The sequence below is a fragment of the Sitophilus oryzae genome, unplaced genomic scaffold, assembly GCF_002938485.1.
Source record: "Sitophilus oryzae breed Bouriz unplaced genomic scaffold, Soryzae_2.0 scaffold_1167_pilon_pilon, whole genome shotgun sequence".
Taxonomy (NCBI): domain Eukaryota; kingdom Metazoa; phylum Arthropoda; class Insecta; order Coleoptera; family Curculionidae; genus Sitophilus; species Sitophilus oryzae.
This window is the reverse complement of record NW_022145801.1, coordinates 279,757-305,765: the sequence shown is the minus strand read 5'-3', so window position 1 is coordinate 305,765 and position 26,009 is coordinate 279,757. Positions and strand designations below refer to the sequence as shown.

The following is a 26,009-nucleotide window of genomic DNA, read 5'->3' as shown; positions in this document are numbered from 1 at the left end:
CGTAACACCCGTAAAACCTGTAACACCCATAAAACTCAAATATATTTATATAGAGGGAACTGTCATACTAGGGAATTTTACATGAAGGAAAAAGAAGAGGAAAAAATGTAAATTTAATTAATCAGCTACACTAATTAACTACACAGCTACACTAAAATTAAAGGTCTTTAACACATATTTAACATTTTCGAAAAATGATGAAACAATTTTAAATTTGAAAAAAAGATACCTAAATTCTAGCCTAAATTATAATTTACACCGCACAGCATGTACTGTGGCTTATATATGCAGCTAAATTTGTAGTGTATTAATACACCCTGTACATAATAGTTTAGATATAAGTATTTCTTAAATAAGTTAATTAAGGACAGTTTATATTATATGTTTATAATTAGTTGTTTATATAATATTAGGGAATGCAACTATGCAATATGGGTGTCGCGCGATATGCTAATTAGGGTTAAGCGAAAATAATTACTATTAAAATTTACAGAACAGTTGTACAATTTATTCGAAAATAAAATAATTTGAGAGAGATGAATCTGCCACATAGGTATAGACATTTTTCAAAATAAAGTTGGTGTTTTATAGTCCTAGAGTTTCCTTCAGAGCATGTAATTGCGAACTCAAATAAGAACAACAAATTAACCATTTTACGTTAATTACAATCAACTCGAGGGTGGGGATGTAGCAAAAGGGGCAGCGGAGATTCCTGCTGAATATGTCGATGTGATTGGAGTAATAGAGTTGTTAAATAATTATTCTAAAAGTGTTATTAGGTTATTACCCATATAACACACAATATCCGCAGGATATTCATAGAATGTCGGAATGTCCCATTATAAGATCATCTTATAAAGTCATCTATAGGATATCCTCCAGACATCCTGAAATCCTGTAGATGTCTCAGAATAGAATATCCTATGGATATCTCTGTCGTATATCTAATGCACATCCAGCTGAGATATCCAAACATGCTCATGATAATAAAATATCCTAACAATATCGGCTAGATATTTAGGAAAAATAAATAATGTACTACTTTTTATATTGCATAAAATGCAATAAACCATACAGATTGATATAGGTATATTACGTCGAGGCAACAAAATATCCTGTTGGTATCTTCTGGATACTCTGGATATTTATGAGCTTGGCCACTCCCAGTAATACAGAGAATTTAAAACGCCCGCGCAAAAAATTTCCCACAATCCATGAATCCATCTCATTGAGTTATAATAAAAGAGGAGATGCTATCACGTGACCAAAGCGGTACCAGGTCGGCCATATTGATGCGACTCTCTTGTCAATTCGTGCTATTGGCGTCTAGCGTAATCCTGTTCTTGATTTTTGCGTTTATTTTGAGTTATTTTGTGTTTTATTTGGACTTATGTGTGTTGTGTGACTATAAACAATCATGGTGTCATGTGCTGTTCGAAGTTGTAGTAGCAGAAACGCCATCGATAGAAAGAAATCGTCAGGAATTACATTTCATAGGTAATGGTAAACAAGATGCAGGGCCGAACTCTGAGTATTTTATTATCTTTAATATACCATTTTATAAATTAAATCCCAGTTTTTATTAATATATATGTCTTTCTAGGAGGATTTGCGGTACCGGATTTGTAATTAAAATTACGTTTCAATTTGACAATAAATTATAAAATACACATTACATAGAAAATGGTTAATAAAACAAATAAATCATAATCATATGAATTAAAAAGGCAATGTTTATGCAGTGTTGTGTGTGTTAATATACTATTGTGTGTGTTAATATACTATAGTGCTATTATACAGTGTGACCCATTTATTTTAGGTTCACTCTGAAAAAAAGTTTATTAATTGTGCAATATGTCTCGGGTTGTTTTTACATGAAAAACTTTATCTACTTAGCAAAAATAGCCTTGTTCTAAAAATATTCTAGGCATACTTTCCAGTTTTCGTGGGTAAGTAGTTAAAGTGCATTAGGGCTTTTTTTAATCTGTGTATATAATCCAAACCAAACCACTCGATTCAGCATAACTTTAAAGGGCTTACCTATACCAAATTTGACCAAAAAATCTCTGGTGTGATTTGTTAAAATCTTGCTCCTAAAACTGGTAAGTAGACGTTGAATGTTTTTAGAACAGGGTTATTTTTGTTAAAATAATAAATTGGTTTAAATTTTTATTATTTTTTTTATTTATATGTTATTATTATTTATATGTTTAAAGTTTTAAATTAGTATCACACAGTTTTGATCAATCATTTCTAGATAATCACAGAACATTATTAATAAAAAGTATAATAGAAAGATATTTAAATATTTGAATGATATACCTCAGTAAAAATATATTAAACAATCTTGTAAGTGAAAGACATCAAAGCAATAAACTTATTTTATTTAAAGGGCAATAACTTTCATATTTTTTCTAATGTGTATCATAATATTTTATAATAATCTATTTGTAATAAATAAAGTTGCATTTTTCGTAATTTTATTTTTAGTTTCATTTTTCCCATAGGTATATATCATCAACTTCAACAAAAGTCAATTAAGGTAAGTTATTTTTTATTTTATTTTTTTAAAACTATAATATGATACATTTTATCTTTAAAATACATACTAGAAAAAATAATAATATTAAATAAAATATTATATTTTATTTAGGTAGGTATTTTATTTAACAAATTTTGGGTATAAGAAATATTTTTTTTTCACTATTATAAATAAATAATTAATTTCAAAAATAAAAAAAAAACTAATAACTAAAAAATAAAAAACATTAATTTATTTAAATTTTAAAGGAATATTTTAAAAAAATGCAAATTTGCTGAGTCCAACACTGATATCGCCGCCATATTGATGCTACTTTAACCTCCGCCCAGTGAAACCGTTATTCTTGGCTAGTCGTATATGGGAATAGCATCTCCTCCTTTATTATAACTCAATGATCCATCTCGACAGTTGTTTGTTTTTGCATCGTGTATTATTGAGTTCTTTAGTGAAATTCGAGGTGAATTCGGTCGTTTGTCGATATTGAATGGGCTTAAAAATGACTGAAACTAACAAAACTGGTTCAGTTTGACTTAGTTTTTTCTTATACTCATAGTTCTAGCACAGTTTAAAGAATATAAAATATATAATAAAATATATTTTATATTCTTTAAACTGTGGTTCTAGCCTTGTTCTAGCAGAAATTCTATCCTAGCCTCAACTAATGTCGAAAAACGACGACCAACTCAGGGTCTCACAATGAAAAATTTGTGACAAAATTATAGGTGAAAATTTGTTGAAAAGCGCTTGTTCTTTATCCCTAAACCCATTTTCGTGTTTGATCTATTCAAACAGAAATCCTGTTTTTGTGTTTAAATTGTGAGTTTCTAGAATGTGTGGTGTTAGAAATTATACCTGTATCCTGTGTGCTAACTTTGATGTAAACTGTTGCTGGTAGACATAAACTGCTAGACTCCATAAAGGGTAGTATGATCTGGTATAACACCATACGATCGAAAAAAACGGCGTCAGAGGTGGCTTGGAAATGAAGATTGCTGTTATTTTGTATGTAAAATTATATGGGGAATGTCATCGATCGTAATTTTCAAGCTAATTGTACGCTGTTTTTTTTCGATGGTACAGTATAAATTGAAAGCTCTTAACTCATACAAATAAACTTCTAAATTTTGACGCAAAATTCATTGACATAATATGTAGGTATATTTTAGAGCTGTTAATAAAAATATCCAATGAATAACGTCAAAATGTGGCCAAATAAAACTAAATCGCGAACGTTTTGAACGTTTTTACTATAAACTAAGGATGAAGTAAGTATTGTCAAACAACAGTCCTCATATAATGTCCTAAAAATATTCTATAATGCTCCCAACATCATCCTTGTATTATCCTATAAATATCCCAAATAATCGTAAAAGGCTTGCCTAGGGATGTCTTGAAGATGACTTTTTTGGTCCCATCTGGATATCCCATAAATATCCTCCTCTGGTTTTTGGATATCCCTAAGATATTTACTATATCCTTGGTGGATATCCTCAAGATATCTATAGGATTGTGTTGTGTTATATGGGTAAGTATACAGGATGGGTCACTGAAAACTTACAATGGCTATAATTTTTAAACCAAAAAAGATGTCAAAAATATAAAAAAAATATCGTTTCTATAATATCGAGGGGGAATATATATATGACGTATTTTTTGAACCACCCCGACCTACCCCTTAGGTGGCACCCCTACTCACATGAAAATCTTAAATCAACTTGTGGCGCCTTTTTGGAAAACCCAGATAAAGTGCTAAACGATGGTCATACAGTTTTTAGAGTGAAATTGAAAAACTACCCCTTACACGAAAAATTAGGTGGACATTAACGAAAAAAGTGTTTTTTCAACATAAGTTACAGTTTGACAAATATAGGAAGAGACTTGGGGATGGCACCGGTCGCGCACACGATAGAGAGAGAACACATTCGGCGGAAGAGAGATGCAGTTACGCTACGAAAAATCTGATTGAAGCAAATTTGTGGGATGTCCACTGCGCATCGAGGGGCGTCTCTTATTTTATATTTCTCACGTCTCTAGCTGTACTTGTTAAGTTGTACAAAATGGGATCCAGCTAAATGAGGCAAATGAGGTATTTTTCAAACCACCCCGACCTACCCCTAGGTGCCACCCTCACTTCTGAATGGTATTTTGAAACCATTGCCATTTTGAAGCTAAAAATAAAAAATGTAGATAATAAAAAAGGCAACACAAAGATGTTTTACTAATCGTTCATCGTTTCAATCGTTTGCAAATTTGGTGGTATTTTAAATCTTTATTTGATTCGCTTATTTGAAAGAAAAATGGTTTATACTGTAGAAGAAATAATTCAGTAGTTTTTCTTTACGGTGCTGAAGGTATGTGCTATTTGAGAACGGCCCGTGCTTTCAATGAGAGAAATCCGGACAAAAACGCAAGTCACGTATATGTTAGAGATTTGATTCAAAGTTTCAAGAAACTGGATCGGTCAAAAATAAAAGAAGGACAGGGCCCAGGGTACTGAATGAAGAAATCCAGATGGAAGTTATTGGTCAGGTATCGGTCAATCCAGAAGCATCAACATAGGTATTGTTGGCATCAATCATAGGTATACCTCGAACATCTGTCAGAAGAGTATTGAAAATGCACAAATTCCATCCCTACAAAATGAAAATTCTGCAGGCGACGACGATCCAGATAGAAGGATTCAGTTCTGTGAACTAATGACGGAGGAAATTCGAAGGGAACCTTCACTCACTAAAAATATTTGTTTTAGTGATGAGTGCTCATTTTTTTAAACGGAAATATGAATAAGCAGAACTGCAGATACTGGAACGATGAGAATCCGCATATTGTTGCAAAAGCTCAATGTTGTGTGGGTGCGGAATACTAGACGATAAAATTATAGGTCCATTTTCATCGACGGAAATTTGACTGGTGATGCTGATGTGGATATGCTGAACAATTTGATAGACCCAGCCATTGTATATGAGGTTGAAAATCAAAGAGATTTGGAAGGAAATTTAACTCTTAACGGAGACCTCATACACTTCAGCAAGATGGAGCCCCTCCGCATTATTCTATTGTCACAAGGCGGTGGTTGAATAGATATTATCCAAGGCAATTGACCGCCAAGGTCACCTGATCTCACTCCTTTAGATTTTTTCTTGTGGGGTTACACTAAATCCATAGTCTACAAGACAAAACCAGGTTCGTTGCAAGAATTGCGGCAGAAGATAACTGAAGCACGAAATATTCTGAGAGAGACTTTCCAAAAAGTGAGAGAAGAATTTGAAAATCGTTTGTATTTTTGTATAGAACAAAACGGCTGTAATTTTGGGCAATTGTTAAAATAAATAATTTTAAATTTCTTTCAAATTGTCACACCTATATTTCTTATCACTACTTACCAGTAATTAAGTTGAAGTCTGTATGACCATCGTTTAGCAATTTCAATTAGATTTTCAAAGAAGTGTCACATGTGGGGTATCGCTATCTTGTGATTAGAAGTGAGGGGGTGGCACCTAGGGGGTGGGTCGGGGTGGTTTGAAAAATACCTCATTTGCCTCATTTAGCTGGTTCCCAATTTGTAACTTATGCTGAAAAAATCAATTTTTTCATTAATGTCCACCTAATTTTTCGTGTAAGGGGTAGTTTTTCAATTTCACCCTAAAAACTTTATGATCATCATTTAGCATTCATGGGCTTTCCAAAAAGACGCCACAAAGTGAGTAGGGGTGCCGCCTAAGGGGTAGGTCGGGGTGGTTCAAAAAATACGTCATATGTATTCCCCCTCCATATTATAGAAACGGTATTTTTTATTATTTAGTTATCATTTTTGGTTTAAAAATTATAGCCCTTGTAAGTTTTCAGTGGCCCACCCTGTATGTGAAAATTCTAAAGAAAATTAAAATGTAAACATTTTGATATCTTCAGAAAGTCTAAATTGTATTATTCAAGCTAGTAAAACTTTTTAAGTGAGTTCAACTACTGTTTGACCAGCGGATCTGAAGCTACGGAAGGAATACGAGAAAAAAAATCGATATTGCCACGTTTATCTATAAAATTGCAAAATTGCCAGACATGAACTATAAATTTAATATATTTTTATTATATATAATGTGTTTAGCATATATTCTGACGTATATTACTAAGGAATTTTAACGTAGTTCATATTGATCGATATGTTTTATTTAATAACTTATTTCTTTCATTCTGTATAATCTGCTTATTATGAAAGTTGAAGATTTTTCAACGATATCATTGGCAAACCGGCATCGCCGCGCATGGCCGCCTATTCATCGAACATGATTGGCGAAGTACGTCACAGGATTTGTTACCACGCGGTTGCCATGGCTTTTACGCCTTTCCTATTCGCTTGCTTTATCCCCAACTTCACGGTCTCTTCTGAAAAGAGTAGGAATATTGAATACTATTGAAATATCCAGTGGCGGTGTCATTTTTTTGATCATTATTACTTTATTTCATTATTTTATACCGGTTATCCTAAACTTTATTCCTATATTTTTAGTATATTTGATAGTTAAGTTGTGTTTTATTGTTTTGTTATCTTGTTATAATGTTTTTCGTTCGTAGTTTTTAATTATTAATATCAAGTTTGATCGTATATTTGTGTTTTAAAACGAATAAATTTGTTAAGGGTAAGACGCTACATAGTCAGACAAGAGAAATAATAGCTAATTTATATAGGTAAGTTAATAATAACGTGGATGAAATCTCATTTGGTGTATTTCCTTGTGTTCATAATAGGGTTTGCGATGAAGAAGCTACAGAGAGTTCGCTTGAGTTGCCGCTTAAACGTAAACTTGAGCGGATATTTCTTTATACCGGAGTTAGCGTATCGGCTATAAAAAAATTCACACAGAAGATAAAAAAAAGGCTGAAAACTAACCCCGATAAAATGATATCCTCTCTGGAAAGAAACGACCACGTGAGACTGCTGTCGAAAAGCTCAACGACTTTTTCGAAGTGGTCAGGAATTTGATAAATAGATTTTATCTCGAATTCAAACTCGTCCCCACAATTAGAAAGCTTTTGCAAAAATTGCAGGAAGAATCGAATTTTCCTTTTGCAGGGAAACGCTTAGGGGGTTATTAAAATCAAATGAATTTTTTTGGCGTAAATGTTAAAATAACAGATAAATATTAATGGAGCGGCCCATTATATTGCAGAGAGAGATATAAATATATATACGCGAAATTCGAAAATATAGCCAAGTATTATCTATTTGGATGTAACATATGGGTAGACAATGACCTAACCTTTAAAAACTGCTGGCGGAGCGATACCATATCTGGTGTAATAGGCAATATCAGATCTACTGATGAGTAAAATTATGTTTTGTTTGCGCTTCCAAAGTTAACTATTTTCAAGATTTTTTTTTGCTGGAAATAGTTATATCTAAAATTATGTATTATAGAAAAAAATATAGTTAGTACAGATATATAAATAAATATACCTCAAGACTCAGTCTTGATCATCTGCTGATGGCAGACATGGTTAGCGAAACGTGCGTCCAGTGTAAAATTAAAAGTGTTTTGGTGTATTGTACTGATTTAGTGTTTTATTTTGCTGTGTAACACCAAAGGTTCCAACCCCCAGCTGTAATTATTTCTTCTATTATATTAACAACACAATAATAAAATGATTCAAAATATTTAAGGGAGCTTTAATAAAAGCTTTTAGTGTTTATCTGCTAACTCAACAGTAACGATTCAAACAGCATAAAGTTTTTTGAAAAAAATTATTAATCTGAGTATTATATTTATGATACACATTATTTTCATATAACACCGTACGCCCATGCCTATTTTATGAATGAAATTGGGCGTGTTTTGTTTACAACTGCGTTCCCCTGCCGATACCCCGTAGCTACAGATCCGTTGGTCACACTATACGGTAGCTAGCATAGTTTTACGCATCGGTTTTGCTAGTGGGAACTTAACTAGGGTTATTTGGGCTATAACGAAATTTTTTAAAGGTATAATTATAATTTTAGATGTTCATAAAACATTTAAGCACTAGTTGATTATATCGATCAAATTATATTTTATCTTCTCACAGTATATGCCTATTTATTTGTTTGTTTATGTAATGGACACTTGGTTTACTCACTTGTTTCGTAGAATTGCTTGAATCCATTTTCACTTTTGATCAAACCAGTGTGAGAAGCTGTGAAGCTATAAAGTGTTGTTTCGGGAGTATTTTTGTGCCGGGAGAGTATTAATTTTTACACGTTTTATGTCAATTTTTAGTAAATGACGTTTAGGGATTGTCCTCGCCAAAATTATTATCGGCTGTCATTCCCCAGCCGTCTTTGACGTCGTTTTTTTGTCGATCATATGGTACTTTATCCATGAATTATATGTATTTATATAAAGGTAGTTCTGTTATAATAAAAGACAAATCTACAAAGATTTGTTACAACTATTACTAAAACACTTTTATTATAAGAAAGAATAACGAAAACAAAGGTTATCTTAATTGACTACCAACTGCCAGTCTCCAGTTTCTCTGTTCGGTTCTTCTTGTGCTGCCTTATGTTTCTGAAACATTTCCACAATCCGTACCGCGCCTCCCAGTCCTCGAAAAATAGTTCCGGCTTGTTCCACAAAATGTGATGCTGGGCGTACTTATAAACAGCTTTCAACGGTGGGTTCAGGTGGGGAGCCAATTCTGATCTTCTATCGCTGATGAGCGCTACATAACTGTAGAACACCTATAAACAATACACACTGAGTGGTACCGTTGATTGAAAAAATAAGAAGATGCGCAACTTTAAGGGCGATTTTTCGTGACACAAAACCTGTCCGAGATGTAGCCGGCGTTACCGTCTGCCTGTCCGAGAATTCCGATTCATAGATTCAAAATAAGTTAATTGCACATAATTTACCTATATACAAAAGTGCTTCGTTTGTCCGTTAGAGGGCATCAATGAAAAATAAACAAACGGTAATTATTTTTAAATTTATTATTTTTTTTAAGGTTATTTTCGAATATAATTTGTGATACTAAGATAAAATTCTATATTTGCACTAACTAGATTATTAGAGCAAAATAAATTTTATGCTTTTATTCGTCTTCATATTTTGAGGTGACGAAAAACATTTTTTGGAAGTCAGCTTCGGAAAAATATTTTTTTTTTCAAAAAGTATGAGCGGTGGCGTTTTTTTACAAGAGACAAGAAATGTAGCAGGTACCTAAGGACTGTATATATTCTAAAGGACTGATCGATCGCGTCAAATCGCCGCTGTCGTGTCGCCGTGGAATGCTACGTCACGCGCTGACCAGCGCTCCACAGTGCGGCGGATGGTTATTCTAGCGGGACAAAATCTCAAGAGCAATGTTTGGGACTTAAAATCTAAGAACGTAGCAAATGGTCTAATATATAGCAACTATATGGTTAAATTTATTTATTTATTAACAAATTAATTTATTAATAAATAAATACAAGATAATAAAACTATGATATTATTCGTACATGACACACAAAAACCGTATTGTAAACTATTGCCAAATACATAAAATTATGATATCAAAAAACTTTTTAGCAGTTTTTTTTAATTAATTTGTAATCTTGTGGCACCCTCTATAATTTATTTTAAAAAAATATGTTTTATTTTAAAAATAATAAATAAGATAGATATTTTAATTTTAATTTTAACACTCGGTAATTGTAAATTCATATATAGTAAGTATCTAAGACAATTTTTTAAACTCAGTGCCTTTTGATGGAGTTGTTTTGTTTTTATACTATCCGATTGAAATGAATCTTTTGGGCATTCACCTGTTAAGCTTGAACTCCCTGTGACTGTGACTACCTGTGTTGGTAACTATTGGTAACTCAAAAGATCTACATCATTCAATATATCGATATTTGAAAAAAAGTGAAAGTTTGATATCTGCAGAACAAAGGCACGAAGGATTTTAACAAATAATATAGGTACAGTAGAAAAGTACATACATTTGGCAATCTTCAACATAATTTGGCTTTCTAATAAAATGTATAAGCACTTGTAAATATTTTGTTTTCGTATGATCTCTGCCTTGCTGAGCAGAAAACGACCAAATTTGGTTGATAAAAATGTATCAAAACACAAAGAATATTCATACATTTTTGTATCAATTGGAATGTCTATTATTTATTCTTATCAGTACACATTTTTTGGCTTATTTCTAACCAAGCGCTTTTGTCCCGCTAAATTTATCTTCCAACGCACTGTGCGCTCGTCCGTCAAATGCAAAAATAACTGTCACTGTCTAAAATCTTTAGCGCCAACTTCAACTCGGTCAGTAGATGACGTAAAAAAACTGACAGTGCAGGAAGATAGGAATCGAACTATCCTTATCTCTATAGTATCCTTGGCAGGTACCAACATACTAGAAGGACCATTTTACGAAAAAAAATCGGTTGTCGGTTGAGTTGGAAAATATTTATACTAAAATTTATTTAGGGGTGGGGGTAGTTGTCACCGTTCCTGTACTTTTTCTTGATTTTTGTAAAAGTAGAATGTTAAAACACTTAGCAAAATATAGACACCCAAAATCTTATTCCAATCGGAATAACGGTTCTTAAAATATCTGAAAAATTGTCTGTGCCATCTCTCGTGGGGAGATTCCTCACGTAAAAATAAGATTTATTTTTCATATCAATATATAGGTCCGATTCTGCTATGTTTCGTAGGGACAGGGTGTTAAAATCTTAATATTTTTTCGATTTATTATAATTTTCTTCCAAGTAGGTACTTTTAGCGTTTCGAATGAAATTTTCAAGGTAAAAGTCAATATGATATCATCCGATTCAGTGTCGATGTCGAGTGCCGATGCATCGATAAGTGGTTCACGGAATACGGTCCGTTAGGCCTGGACTATATATGAATGACAGCTTTAAGTATCTATTTTTCTTAAGAGCGACCCTGCGAGGTCCCATCTAAACCCTAATGTAGGTAGATTCATCTTGACCGTTGTAACGTACACATCTTTTTGTATTCTTATTGTTTTTCGCCTTGCTATTTTTTGTGTTAAAGTGAATAAAGTTAATTAATTCTAACTAAGTTAACTTCACTGAAGTATTTTTCTAAAAAAAGCATGTAGGTACGCCACTGACTTATTTTCTCTTGTTAGCGAAATAGTGTAAGCAGTTTAATGCCGAATAAAAATTGTATTTTGATATTTTGTCGATTTCGACCTCCTTGATCAGAGAAAGGCAATTTTATTAATTTGCCTTGATTCAAGTCATTTTTAATAACTCATTAACTTGCGAAAGTTTCAAATAAGTACTTATTGATTCCTCATCAAAAAACATTAAAAAAAATATCAAAAGAAAAAAGTCAGTGGCGCACATGTTTTTTTTAAATATCCAGTGATTACCCATATGCACGTCCTTGATGAATTTATCGACTCTTTTTTAGCATTAAAATATGTAGCACATATGGTTAACTTTTACCCTCAAAATTTCATTCGATTCACTAAAAGTACTTGGAAGAAAAATATAATAAATCGAAAGATTATTTAGGCTTTAACACCCTGTAGCTACGAAACAAAGCAGAATCCGACCTATGTTGATATGAAAAATAAATCTTATTTTTATGTGAGGAATCTTCCCACGGGAGGTGGCACATGTTTTTTGGGAACACCCTGTATATTAGTCTTCCAAAACAGTTCCAGAAAGTGTAGGCTACGAGACCACCCAGATAGAGGTGTAATAACACGTGTTTTAATTTCATAAAAGTAGGACACACGAGGCGAGAAGGCCATCTCCAGAAAATCTAAGCGATATCTTAAAGATGAATTATCAAATGTGGCCGCGACCAGCCGCCGAATTCTACCGGCCACCTGCACGCTATTAGGGCCAAAATTTATAGCTTATTTTCCTATAAAAACTGGGAGTCTTTCGAGATCAGGATCCATCGTAATTATACAGTTCAATAGAGTTAAGATAGAAAAAATCGTAACTTCTCAAGACGACTGGAAATAGCCAATTTATAACAATATTTTTTTGGATATATCACAATTAATTATTTAATATTATTTTATTACAGAAATATAAAAAAAAACTTACATTTGCTCCGAATATGTAGCACACCAATGACATAAGGGACATTACGATAGCGTGTACGTGATGGCAGGCAACCATGTTCTCATGGTTAGTGGTCAAGATAAACTCTTGCATGCTCATGGCCAAGCAAACCATACTCGAAGCGACATATGAACAAGGTATTTCTACGCAAGTAACCGCCATCAATCCATAAATATTTTCCAAATTAATCCTAAATATATAAACTTGGTGAGAATTAAAAATATTGTTTTGTATGATAAACAGATCCTACTGGTGAGATTAGTATTGCACACCCAACTAGCAAATATAGTTCCCAGTCCTTTTTAAAATGTCACTCCCCCTAAAATATAGCTCCTAGGCCCACTCTCCCACTTAAAATGTTACTCAATAAGGAATAGTCACTTTGAATATATCGAGTAACCGGTTAGTGCCTATATACCTACCATAAAAGTGGAAAATAAACACCCCGATTGCAAGTCGCAAACATGTAATTTAAATAAGTGGCTGGAACTACCCGAATCTTCGAATATGACACCATAAAAGACCAAAAACTTTATAGTAACTTTCCAAAGTAGGGCCCAACTAGCATTTATAGTGGCAGATACGTAACTGCTACTATCAAAGCCACTACAAAGTGGGCGGTGACCATCGGCGGCTACGTCGCACATTGGTTCAGATCATAGACTTAAAATAAAATATAGACTGAGCATCTCATTCATAAATAGCTGGAACATGCGGTCAGACAATGTCTTGTTATTGTTGTGTTATTGTTTTAGGTTATAACGAGTGCGACACGAGCGATAGATAGCTTGTCTCTGTCGTAACGGTCGTTCTCTGACGACTCTGCCGAGAAACACAACACTGTCTTTCGTTTCTCAAGTACACCTGAACTCTCCGTATCATAGCCGGGTAATTTTTTTATTTTAATGAAGCTATAATTAAATTAAAAATATATCGTATTTAAACTTTTTTATATTTTATTAAGATTTAGGACAGGTTCTTTTTAAATAAAAGTTTAGAAAAAACGTCTTAGAATCCAAAAAGGATAAAAATAATAAAATACACGTTATAGAAGAAATTTTATAATCGAAATTACGCAATCTTTGAAATTAATAATAAATTATTAATTTTAGTCAAACATTTACAACACCTAATATTAATCAAAACAGGATCTATTCCACAGATATAATAGAATCGGCGACAGGGAGAAAAAAAAATATGATTGTAATTTTTTTTCTGGTTAGGTGATGTCTTATTATGTAAATTAGAGAAAACATAAATCTGTTCCACTAAAGCAAAGAAGGTGATAGGAAGTGGATAAAATGAAAACTACATTTATTTAACTCGGTACTGTCTTTATTATACCGGGTGCATCCCAAAAGTGGCTCATCTCCATATTTTTTTTTATATTTCCAAATAAAAAAAAAAGATTTAGTATGTTAGTATATGACATTAATTAGGATTGATTGACGCATTCAATTGTTTTTGGTCACTTCCTCTTTCACCGGAAATGACTATAACTTTTAATTTTTAAACGGCACCCTCGGTATATTTCTACTTGATTCGATAGACAATGACACTCTTAATAGAATGACATATCGTATGTCAACTTTTGACATTTTTGCATATGGTTTAATTGTAATTGTAACACGCGGTTCATAACGACAATTTGACTCAAAATACCAAGTGTGTGGTATCAATATATTCATAAAAAATGCTTTTTCCAAATATGCTAATGAATCACCCTTGTTCCATTTGGAAAAATTGACATATGATTAAAAATACGATTTGTACATCTTTTAACCGGCCTAGACAAGACACGAAACCTATTAGACAATCAAAACTATTTTGCCAAGGCTCCTTGATTAAAACTTAGTGTTTTTAACAACACCATGGCACCCTGGATTGAAATTTAAAATACGATTTGTTTTTAAGCGACATTGTCAAATGTTGACATATGATATGTCATTCTATTCAGAGTGTCATTTTTTATCGAATAAAGTAGCAATATACCGAGGGTGCCTTTAAAAATCAAAAGATGTAATCATTTCGGTAAAACAGGAAGAGACCAAAAACAATTGAATACGTCAATAAATCCTAATTTATGTCATATACCTACTAACATACAAATCTGTTTTTTTATCTGAAAAAATAAAAAAAGTTATAGGGGTGAGCCACTTTTGAGACGACCCGGTATATTAAAAAATATTGTTTCATAATGTAATATCATTTTAAAATTCTTGTATGTTATTTTAGATTCTAAAGATAATTTTAGAATAAACCGGAATATATTTTTAATAAAAACATTATTAATTATTAACAGGGTTATAATTATGATTCTGTTACAATGTAAGTAAGTAAACAACGTAATGTAAGAGAAAAAATTCAGATTTTACATTTTACTAAAATATTATCTAAATAAGCGCCTTTCTACAACAACGCCATTGACTCCTAATGGGTAAATTGAGAGTTTCAAGACTTAAATGAATTATTTAAGTCAAATTTTTCTTGCAAATTTGGCACTGGCGAACCATATTTTATAGTTCTTGAACAGAAAAAGTCAATAAAATAAACACTTAAGGACTACAAGCTAAGAAAATGCGTTAATACAGCCGGGAACATAGCGGCAACAAAGCTTTACCGCACACGTGCGACGCGTACTACAAGGTAATAAATGAATGAATAGGCTCCCTCGCCTCTAATCGGTGTTGTCATATTGTAAAGAACTTATCCTTTTTAAACAGTATCCAACTTATAATTTAGTAGTATAAGGACTATTTAATACATCTATGGAATATTAAAACCTACTTTATTAAAATGTAGTATTAATATCTCAATATATGTGTATAACAAGAAAAAAAATATTGATAATATTAAAGACATGACAACATAGGCTGGATGAGGAAGGCTCGGTCGACTGTACCCAGAAGTAAACATGTGTACAAAAAAGATTGTTTGACCGCGTTGAGATGTAAATAGTGTAGTCTATATTGTATTTTAAGTCTATGGTTCAGATTCAATAAAATCGACGCATAGGGATCAAGAAAAAAATTTCGAAAATTCCAACAATGATATTATTTTCAACAGATGATGGGTCCATTTATTCAAATTTATCACGATCCACTTTTTAATCGTAATAAAAAAGCGTACAGGAATGTTGTTTTCGTTAGATTTTGTAGTTTAAATATATCAGTTATTTGCTGATAATGGTTTAGTGTTGCTAATATATTTTGGTTCTTAGTTCAGAGACTTGGAAATAAATTAAATTATAATGGATTTTGAAGATCAAGGTAAGTACTTTTTAAGAGAATTTTATTAACTTAAATATTTTTTATGAAGCTAGTAGTTACTACAAACATAGCAGAGCGTTCTTTTGAAAAAAAATAAACTTTGAAATTGCGTATCTTTAGAACTCCGCAGATCTCCGCTTCTGTATTTTATAATTTTTAAACGGTATTATAATAATAATAGCTCCCGTATATAGCGTTTAACGCCTTGGGAGTAGCAAGGTACAGCTTGCTATACTAGAGCCGTTCGGTATACAAGGAAGCTAATGTGGCTAGCACTACGCTTCAACCGCCTATTATTACCTCAGGATTGTGAATTCCAAGTACTCATTTAAGGCCGAGTCGACCTAGGTACCCAAACTATTTTTATTTTAATATAATAAAAAATGAAATGCCGGGTGTGGGAATCGAACCCACACCTTGAGATTGGTAGACGAGAGCCTGTACCTCTACGCCACCGGGCACCTTTAAACGGTTCCTCCCGTACTCTATTCCTTTTATTATAGGAACAATAAGCCGCAGATCAATATGTGAGCGGTTTTTGAAAATGGGTTTTAATAATAGGTCAGAAGCGGATATTATTGATGAAATTATTTCATTTTTGTGTGATAATAATATTCCTAACATATTATCGAAAAATAAGCAAATTGAAAATTTTGTTTATAAATGGTCAGAAAAGTGGAGGAAATGTAGTTATACTTGGAGCAGTTTTATTTCCAACAATTGTCTCTGGCTGAATAAAAATTTACTTCAAATGGAAGAGAATCAATCTTTTGATGACCCTGGCCGTTCAAGAAGAATTTTTTTTTCAGAATTGTCCAAGTCCCAAAAAATAAAGAGACCAAAGGTATATATTGCCAAGGAATTAATTTATAATGTCTTACAGAAAAAAAACATATTTTTTTTATCTACATAATGCTGCAAATATTGCATTAATGTTTTTAATTAATGGCAAAGATTAAAAATCAATTTATTTCTAGAAATTAGAGATTCTTACACCTCGGAATTTCGTTTCTAATTTAAGGAAGGAACATAACAATAGCAGTCCAACTAGGGTTTGAATTTCCAGAGAAAGTAGTCGCCACTAAAAATAGGTGAAGATTTACCCGCAGATGACATTCATATGGCAACAGAATATTATTGTCAATCAGATAGTGAAGAAGAACTAGAAGAAAGTGGTGGTGAATCATGTCATGAAGAAAATGAGTTTGAAGACTCCATTTAACGCATATTACAATTTATGTTTTTTTCTTTAATTTAGACCAGGTAACCTAATGGGTATTTTTTTTTTGACTAGGTTCGAAGCATTTTTCAAACCTTTTTAAAAACTATAATTTTTGAATAAAATTCATAGAAAATCCCCCTTTTTTAATATTTTTATACTAAACAAACATAGTCTGAAATATATTTTATTTATTCCTTGGACTATCTTTGTCATGTTAATAAATCCGCCATTAAACCTAATAAGTCTAGAATTTGTAATAAAATTAAAAATATCCTATGCGCCACTTGTTGGCAATCTGAACCACTGTGCGTCGTATATTCGTAGCTGTTAAGTAACTGTGACCAAAATGGGGAAAGATTTTGAGTAGCCGGGTAGTGTCTTGGGTCGCTTTTGCCACTAAAAGAGCTACTATAATGTGTTGCTATAAAGTAGCCTACTGGTGAATGCGACTTATCTATTACGAAGCTGCCTAGTCGTGGGTTTGTGGCAGCGTGTTATCCACCGACATCGACATGTGGAACTTTCGTTAAACTGTCAAACTTTATTTGCAGCGGCCCTTCATTCAATTTCACATTTCATAAAAATAAATATCAGGATGGAACATAATTATGGAAGCCATTATTATTTTTTCGTTATTTACCTGCGATTTTAACGCCTTTTTAGGTAAATTCCAGAACTCAATCGACTTTACTGAATAAAATAGTGGGATTATATGACAAAATTTTCGAGCGCCTCTCAAAATATTTCGAATTATTATATTATTTGCAACAGAAACTCATGTTATAATTAAATAATAATAATAATAATTTGTTTGAAACTGGGGTCAAATTTTAAAATATTAGTCCACCGTCAGAAATAACAAAATAACTAAGATAAAAGCTTTAATCTACGTATATTTAGCTGGAAAACGCAGAATGTTTGAGCCATTTGGCTGTTCGTCTAAAAAAGTCATGAAAAAAATATGGTCGTTTAATCCGAAAAATACTTTATAATTCCATATGCTTCCACAAAGTACCGCGAACAATAGGCCAACCCTACCCGTTTGGACCTTTAAAATCTTCGGATTGATAAAGTGACAATTGTAGCTACCCAAAGGCGACTTTATAGAAACAATAACCGCCTTGTCCTTTGAAGTTCCCATTTTGCGACGCGATGACGTGAATATGACAGTTCAATACAGAATAAGACGGCATTAAATTTTTCGTTTTTCGGTACTCTCAATAAATCGTTCAGAGCTACACGAGGTATAGAGTATTTTAATGCCTTTTAGCTCTGGTTTTATATTGTTGTTGGTTCTCAAATTAATTCTCCACTGAGATTCAGTTTCAGATGAACTAACACTACACATCTACAGAAACAGCTTCAAAAATGTCACAGTCACTACCTGATTTATGATGTTCATCAGTATCAGTAGTAGTAATTTTTGTTTCTGATATTGATGCTTCGGTTCGCAGTGATTCCTTTTCTTTAATTCTTCGGTAGAAAGTACTAGAATATCTAAATTTCTTTTTAGTCACCTTAGGCATTTTTCAAAATTTTAATAAAGCTTAAAAGCAAGAAAAAGAAAACACTAAAACAGAGCAGCACACGATGCAACCTGAGGCAATTACAAAGTAGCCGTTTTTGATCCCCATGACTTTTTAGTGGCAATGGATGAATGACGGCTACTTTATAGTGACCTAGGAAGGTAGCAGTAACCAGTTTGCTACTTTCAATGCTACTATAAATTAGAAGTAACTAGGTGTCGTGGCCGCGACTACCCCGTAACTTAAATTATTGCTATAAAGTAACAAAATTTAATGGAGGCATTATGTTAGCACTAGTTAGTAACCCCGCTGTAATAGATTATATTTATCTTAAATATATTATCTTCATTTCAATAGTAAACATGTAAGTTTTTATTTTTTTTTTATTTTTCTTTACACATCTCTTTTCCCACAAACGTAAATCTGTCAACACTGCGTGCACTATTTTGTCTCTCTGTCTGTCAACCGGTCGTTTATATTTATCTCTGTCGCATGCGTTAAAATATAGACCACGCAGATGAAGTGTCCAGGATGGTATATTAAAATGGAAGCTATTCTTTACCTGTTCGTATAATGGTGCTTTAATCCTTGCAGCAATACCTTGAAAATTTGATAGCGGTGTTTTTTATAAAACGTCTTGTCTCTGGCACTGTATCTGGCAACAGTGATGTTATAACGGGCATCTTTAAAGTATATTCTACAAAACAAATAATAGTAATATTGGGTATAGCCGGATTAATATAGCCTTTTTTCACTCGCACTGAGGGGAACGATTTGGTGTCGAATCAAAATAATTCACCTAAATTTTTAGCTCTTTAACTCAAACGGTTTTCGAGGTTTTCAAAAAAACCTGTTTTTTCAATTTTATTTTTATTTTTATAGTAAAATTCAAAATTAATTAATGATGATTTTTTTCTAATACATAGAAGTCTGAAGACATGAAAAAATAATATGATCATGATTCTTAAACGAAAAGCCGATTTTTAGCGGAGGAAAGAAAATTAAAATCTTCATTTTTTTAACCTTTGTGAAATATATCACTCACTAAAAATCGTCAGAAAATGTCTTTTATACTCCGTTACACTCAAGAAATTTTTAGAATTTTTACTAAACCCAAAATCTCGTAGAGAACTTTTATGAACATTCTGGTTACGACGTTTGATGTCAACGATGTTTGTTCAGCAGAACCTAAAGTTATATTGAATATTCGAATGGTAATACACTGTGTGACATACAAACTGCAACACACAGTATATGCTTAGCTTTTTTTATAATGTTTGATCGGTTGATTTCCTGCATGAAGTAAGTGTGTAGTAAACGATAAAATTTTTATCCCAGCACGTCACCTCTAGGTTTTTGGACAGGAACAGTTATACTTCGTTACACTCAGGAATTTTTTAGAATTTTTTGAAGTGGTGGAACAATATGAAAAAAAAAATAAAAACCATATATTTCCTAAAATCTTCTGTTTTAACTAACTTATATTTTTGTTTAGATTAAAAAAGTGAGTAGAAAATATTTTTTCATTAAAAATACATCCTTGCCAGAAATATACATAGAGATTATTATAAAAAAAATGGCGCCGGGAGGCACCGCCCATACTAAAATATGTTAATAGAAAGTTAAGGAAGTAAAGGAATTTTTTCAATTTTTTTTATCTCAAAAACTGCGACTTTGATTGATTTAGATGTTATTACAAATTTTGTTGCAAATATTATTCCTAATCTTAAATTGAAAACCGCGTTTCGTTAGCTACTGTAATTTTGGAGTTACGATTTTTTAAATTTTTAACCCCCTCCCATACCCCCTTACCAACCCCCACCCCCACCAAAATATAATGGCCAGATTCTCGGGTGCCACAGTATATTTGTGCCAAACTTGGTTAAAATGGGTTTAGCGGTTTTTGAGTTATCGTGTTACAGACGGACAGACGGACAGACAGCCAGACAGACACCATAAAAATATTTTATATTTACATCATTTATACATCATTTATGACCGAAATAACTCATTTTGAGTGAAATTAAAAACACTTTTGTAAAACTTGGAAAATAAGTTCGTCATAATAATGCTTTTATTTATTCACTATTCTAATAAACAATATGCATTCCTTCGGAAACTCTTTATTTATTTATCTAGTAATGCTAAAACACTCTATTTTAAAGTCGATTAGAGAAAATAGTATGATTCATTGGCAAGTAATGTAAATAGTTCGTAGTTGATAGGCTGGCCGGCTGTTGTGTTGTGTCTTGTCATAGAGCTGATATTTGAGAGTTGAAAGTCTTTTGACTATAAACGTTGCAAGTACTGTAAGGCAACGGGTCGTTTGACCATGAGAAGAAAACCTCTTGTGACGTCTTGCCTTCGAGGTTGGTCTTGAGAGTTTGAGGTCTCCCTTGTCTTCTCGATTGACACGATGCGGCGTTGGGGTAGTGGGCTACCCCAATTAGCCTATTCGATTGGGATGCGAATCTGTTTAGCGGCAGATTTGCGTCCGGAGGAAGCCCCTATACTATTTCAGGTGACACTAGCTAGTTGTTGAAGATGATTAACCAATATATAACCGAATGATATTTGAATTAGAAAATATGGAATGGGATATATTGAATAGAATATATCAGTGGCTAGGGGGCGGAGTACCCCCGGGTGAGTCTTACCATTTAACTATCAATTTTATCCAGATCAGTAAACGTTTGTTTTGTTATTTTCATGTACAATGAGAGAGTGCTTGCCAATGACCAACTAAATGGATATTTGAGGTGAATTTGCATTGTGAGACCCGGTTGAGTAAGCCTCAGAAATAAGCGATTTTACACTTTTTTGTCGATCAATAGCTTACCATACCTGTTGGTATGGTCGGCTCTAAATGAAGATATATTATTATTTATTCACCTGGACGCGAATTTTTAAAGACTCAGTCTTTACGTAATCATTGCATATGATTGCAAATGTGTAATAAGCGGTATCATTGTTAATTTGAAGTAAAAAATATATATATTTTCTACGCACATTTTTAAACTAAAAAAATATAAGTTAGTTAAAACAGAAGATTTTAGAAAAAAAAAGAGTTTTTAAGATCAGGAGAGTGCACACTCCCTGAGTGCAATGAAAAAAGAGATTTTAGAAGAAAAAAAGTTTTTATTCTTTTTCATATTGTTCTACCACTTCGCAACATATGTTTACGAAAATTTCATTAAAAAGCAACAATTTGCATGCTTTTTAAACAAGTTGTATGTTTTCCGTCAGGAACGGTAAAGATCAAAGAATGTTGACAACATTGTGTTGGCAACATGTTGCGATTACATCCACATTGACTTTTTGTATTCGTTTATTTGGGTGTCATCTTTAGTTTTGTTTAGTCGGTTCACCGGTGTACATCATGGAGTGGAGCAAATCGTTTAACAAATCACTGCAACTATATTTTTTCCGTGAACACAGAGTAGGGCGCACACAAAATCTTCGTCTTTTCTTATTTTTTTCTCTGCATGCTAAAATTACGCAAGCTGCAGCCGCGAGAAGAACATCCCTTTCGCCGGACATATTGGAATGGACTAAACAATAAAAATGTTGCATCGGGCTTCCAATTTCCAACTTTTTGAATGTGGACGTCCTAAAAGTTGCCAACGAGTTGCTGCAACATGTTGTTAAGCGAGGACGGGTCTTAAAAGAGTATAAAAGACATTTTCTGACGATTTTTAGTGAGTGACATATTTCACAAAGGTTAAAAAAATGCAGATTTTAATTTCCTTTTCTCCGCTAAAAATCGGCTTTTCGTTTAAGAATCATAATCATATTATTTTTTCATGTCATGGTTTGGTTTCAAAAAATTATCTCATCATGTTCTTGTCTTGGTTGGAAAAAAATCATCATTAATTAATTTTGAATTTTAGTATAAAAATAAAAATAAAATTGAAAAAACAGTTTTTTTTTGAAAATCTCGAAAACCGTTTGAGTTAAAAAGCTAAAAATTTAGGTGAATTATTTTGATTCGATACCAAATCGATCCTCTGAGTGCGAGTCAAAAAATCCGCGGAGGCAGATTTCCTATATTAATCCGGCTATACTTTGATCGCAAATTTATTAAAGGGATTATTTTGGTTTGTTTTTTTTTCGTATAAGGTGTATTCGAGCATTTACTTAGGCCTTTCGAATTCCATCTTGTTATTCTGCCTGTCGAGCAGATTCTGAAAAATCCTTGTGGCGAAGAGATGTTGAATCGCATTATCAGATTCCAGCATGGTCCAGATGTTTGTTATCAAATCGTCCGGGAACGATTGAACGAACGTGGTACTTACGTACCGCAACGCTGCGTACTCGGCAATGCTTCCCAAGCATAGCGTTGTCTCATCGTCCATCTCTTGAAGACTTATCGTCTTTATTATGATAACTAACTAAAAATGAAATAAGATAAAAAAAAGCTTTTAAAATTGAGCATTCTTATGGTATGGTATGTTTTCCAACTGTCTGGAAACCAGGGTGACCAACTAAGAATGGATGCCGGCTGTTTCTCAGAAACTACTTATTGTATAACTTTGTGAAAAAAATTTAGTAAGTAAATGGACCAAGGAAAATCGCTGAAAATTATTTCGAAAAGTTCGAAAAATATCCGCTAGGTAGCGCATATATGATTGCCAATCAGAAAACAGGATTTTTCTCAAAAATATGCAGGTAAAAAGGGATAGCGTATTTTGATCTATCTCATAAAGTAAAGTGGTGTAGGAAGGCTAAACTTGCTTCTATTAAAATAAGGATAACTCTGGTTTAGGTTAGCCAATATAAACAAACTAGGGCTCGTTTAAAAGAGCTTTTCTTTTTTAATAATCTCCAGTAAAAATTTTATTTCCACAGATTTTTTCGCGGTAACTTGAAGGGGCTATTTGACATCAAAACAGATATTGCGCTTTTGTATAAAAAAATTAAATAGCAGGTTATGTTTCTTTTTGCACAATTAAATAGAGCACAAAATTTCCCAGATATCCGCGCAAACCGCAACTTTCTGTCTTTTCTCTAACGGGAGATATTAAGAGAACAAATCATGTTAAGCCTTCGCACAGTGGATCGACCCAATGCAATTTGCTGGACAGTCAGCAATTATGTATTATTTCTAAATTAAAACTTTTTTTTAATAAATGAGTTCTAAAATCTCCCAATTTGTTAAAAATAGTCATAACTTTATTATAGATAACTTACTGAATAGTGCAGAGGTGTTTTCCCAGAATATTTTATTTGAATTTCGATATTAAATTGACTATTACCAATTAAACTGCATAATTTCATACTTATTCCATAACTTAATGAACTTTTTATCATATTTTTATTCTATATGAATTATGACCTTGCGATTTGTCCAGTTCTTTAATACCAGCATGTATTCAATAACAATATAAGTATTATTAAATAGTGTATTACAAAAAATTAAATTTTAATTTTGAGTTTTAAAAAAACGCTTAAATATGCATAAACTATTTTTATATCTGTCATTTTTGTTAAAGGTTCTTTAAAAGAAATATAAAAAAAAATACTGCCACTTGCCCCTTTGGAAAATATACAGGGTGGGGCATTACTACCAGAAAGTCCAATATCGTATTTGTTGACAAATATATGAAAAAAAGTTCTATAGATGTTGTATAGTTTAAAATGGTGCATATCCTAAAAAGATATTTTGTTATATACATGGTGTCCCAAAAAAGCCATGAAAAAGCTTTAAGTATTTTTTTAAATTGCACTCCTAATTTTTTGGTACGTAATTGGATATAACATAAAATTTTGCATATAGTACCTCATCTTCATCTCATTCACGTAAAATATACAGGTCCAATTAAATTAAACAAGTTATTGCCGTTTAAAGCTAATAATTATTTAGATGCAATTATTTAAATTTTAATCATTATAGACACTCTGTATGAGGTAGTATTATTTTTACTATTGCACAAAATCTAGTAAGTACAAAAATTTCTGTACTATGTTTAATTTTAAAAACATAAATATGCCTAGAGAAATAAAGTATTAAAATTGTTAGTGTTTTTTCACAAAATCGTAAATATTTCAGAAACGGAAAGATAAAAGTGCCGTAAACCTTAATTAAATTACGTTTATTTTAATCGTAAAAACTAAAATTGTAATAATGTACAGGGTGTTCCATTTAAAACAATACAACTTTGATATTTTTTATTTATTTGGGGCACTCTGTAACTTTCTCTCACTCTGTAACTTTACAATACTCCGTGTCGAATAGCGTGAACAACCTTGTATACTGATAGCTAATGTCAGGCAATTTTTTTACTAAAAAATAAATATGACGAATGAAATCTTGTTAGTTAGTGGTCAAAGTTAATAGTATAAGAAATATATCACAAGTAATTTGGTAAAAATCATCCATACATTAGGAAATACTTTTGGAAATACCGTATTTAGTATTATATATAAGCCGCCATCTTGAATTCTTGGAAAAATCAAATTTGGGACTAAAATTAAATACTTAATGGTCGTTTCTCTTCAAAAAAAATCAAAAATGTCCAAATCAGACTAATAGTTCTAAAACAAAAGCAAATGTCCAAAACAAAGAGAGCCCTAGTTTGTTTAAATCGGTTAACCCAAACCAAAGTTATCCTTACTTAAAAAAAGCAAGTTTAACCTTCCTCCATCACTTTATGGGGTAGAGCAAAATACACTATATCAAAAAAATTGCAAATTTCGCATAGATTACAATAGCAATGTTTAAAATGCCTCTTCCCCTGCATATTCTTGAGAAAAATTCTGTTTTCGGATTGCCCATCGCAGATACGTCCTCTAGCGGACATTTTTCGAACTTGAAAATAATTTCTAGCGAAATCTCTTGGCCGATTTACTTATTAGAATTTTTTTCCCAAAGTTATACGATAAGTAGTTTCCGAGATAGAGCCGGCGTCCATTAGTTGATCACCCGGTACATCAACAGTAATACTATTAGTGATGAGGAAATGCAGGACTGCATACAAATGCAATGGTCTCGCAGTCTAAATGTAGTCTTGGTCTTTTTTTGGTCTATATTTGAAAAAAAAAATTCTAATGTTCTAATGTGAATAAATTGACATAAATAATAAAACGAATAAGTAACCAAGAAAAAAAAAATAAGTGTTTACCATTGTCATCAAATCTTCGTTATTTAAATTTTTGGTAATGTTTCTAATACAAATAGTAAGTCCGCTTTTCATAGGTCCATAATTATAAAAATATTTTGGTTTGGGATTAAAACTTTTTATCAATATAATTAGAAACCTTCGAATCATATTTTCAGATATGTGACTCCATTTGACTAAACCCAAAATCTCGTAGAGGACTTTTATAAGCATTCTGGTTTCCACGTTTGATGTCAACGATGTTTGTTCAGCAGTACCTA

General features: G+C 32.3%; 1 protein-coding gene across 1 annotated transcript in view; it reads right to left on the bottom strand.

Moving 5' to 3' along the window:
• Positions 1 to 8,986: 8,986 nt before the first annotated feature.
• LOC115888156 overlaps positions 8,987 to 26,009 on the bottom strand; it is a 47,626-nt gene continuing 30,603 nt past the window's right edge. The window contains exons 5-9 of the mRNA XM_030907755.1: positions 25,753 to 26,006; positions 22,769 to 23,022; positions 19,194 to 19,328; positions 12,597 to 12,804; positions 8,987 to 9,254 (exon numbers count right to left, since the gene is read on the bottom strand). Of these exons, the coding sequence (XP_030763615.1) occupies positions 9,024 to 9,254; positions 12,597 to 12,804; positions 19,194 to 19,328; positions 22,769 to 23,022; positions 25,753 to 26,006 (1,082 nt within the window). The 3' untranslated portion in view covers positions 8,987 to 9,023. The remainder of the gene's footprint in view (positions 9,255 to 12,596; positions 12,805 to 19,193; positions 19,329 to 22,768; positions 23,023 to 25,752; positions 26,007 to 26,009) is intronic.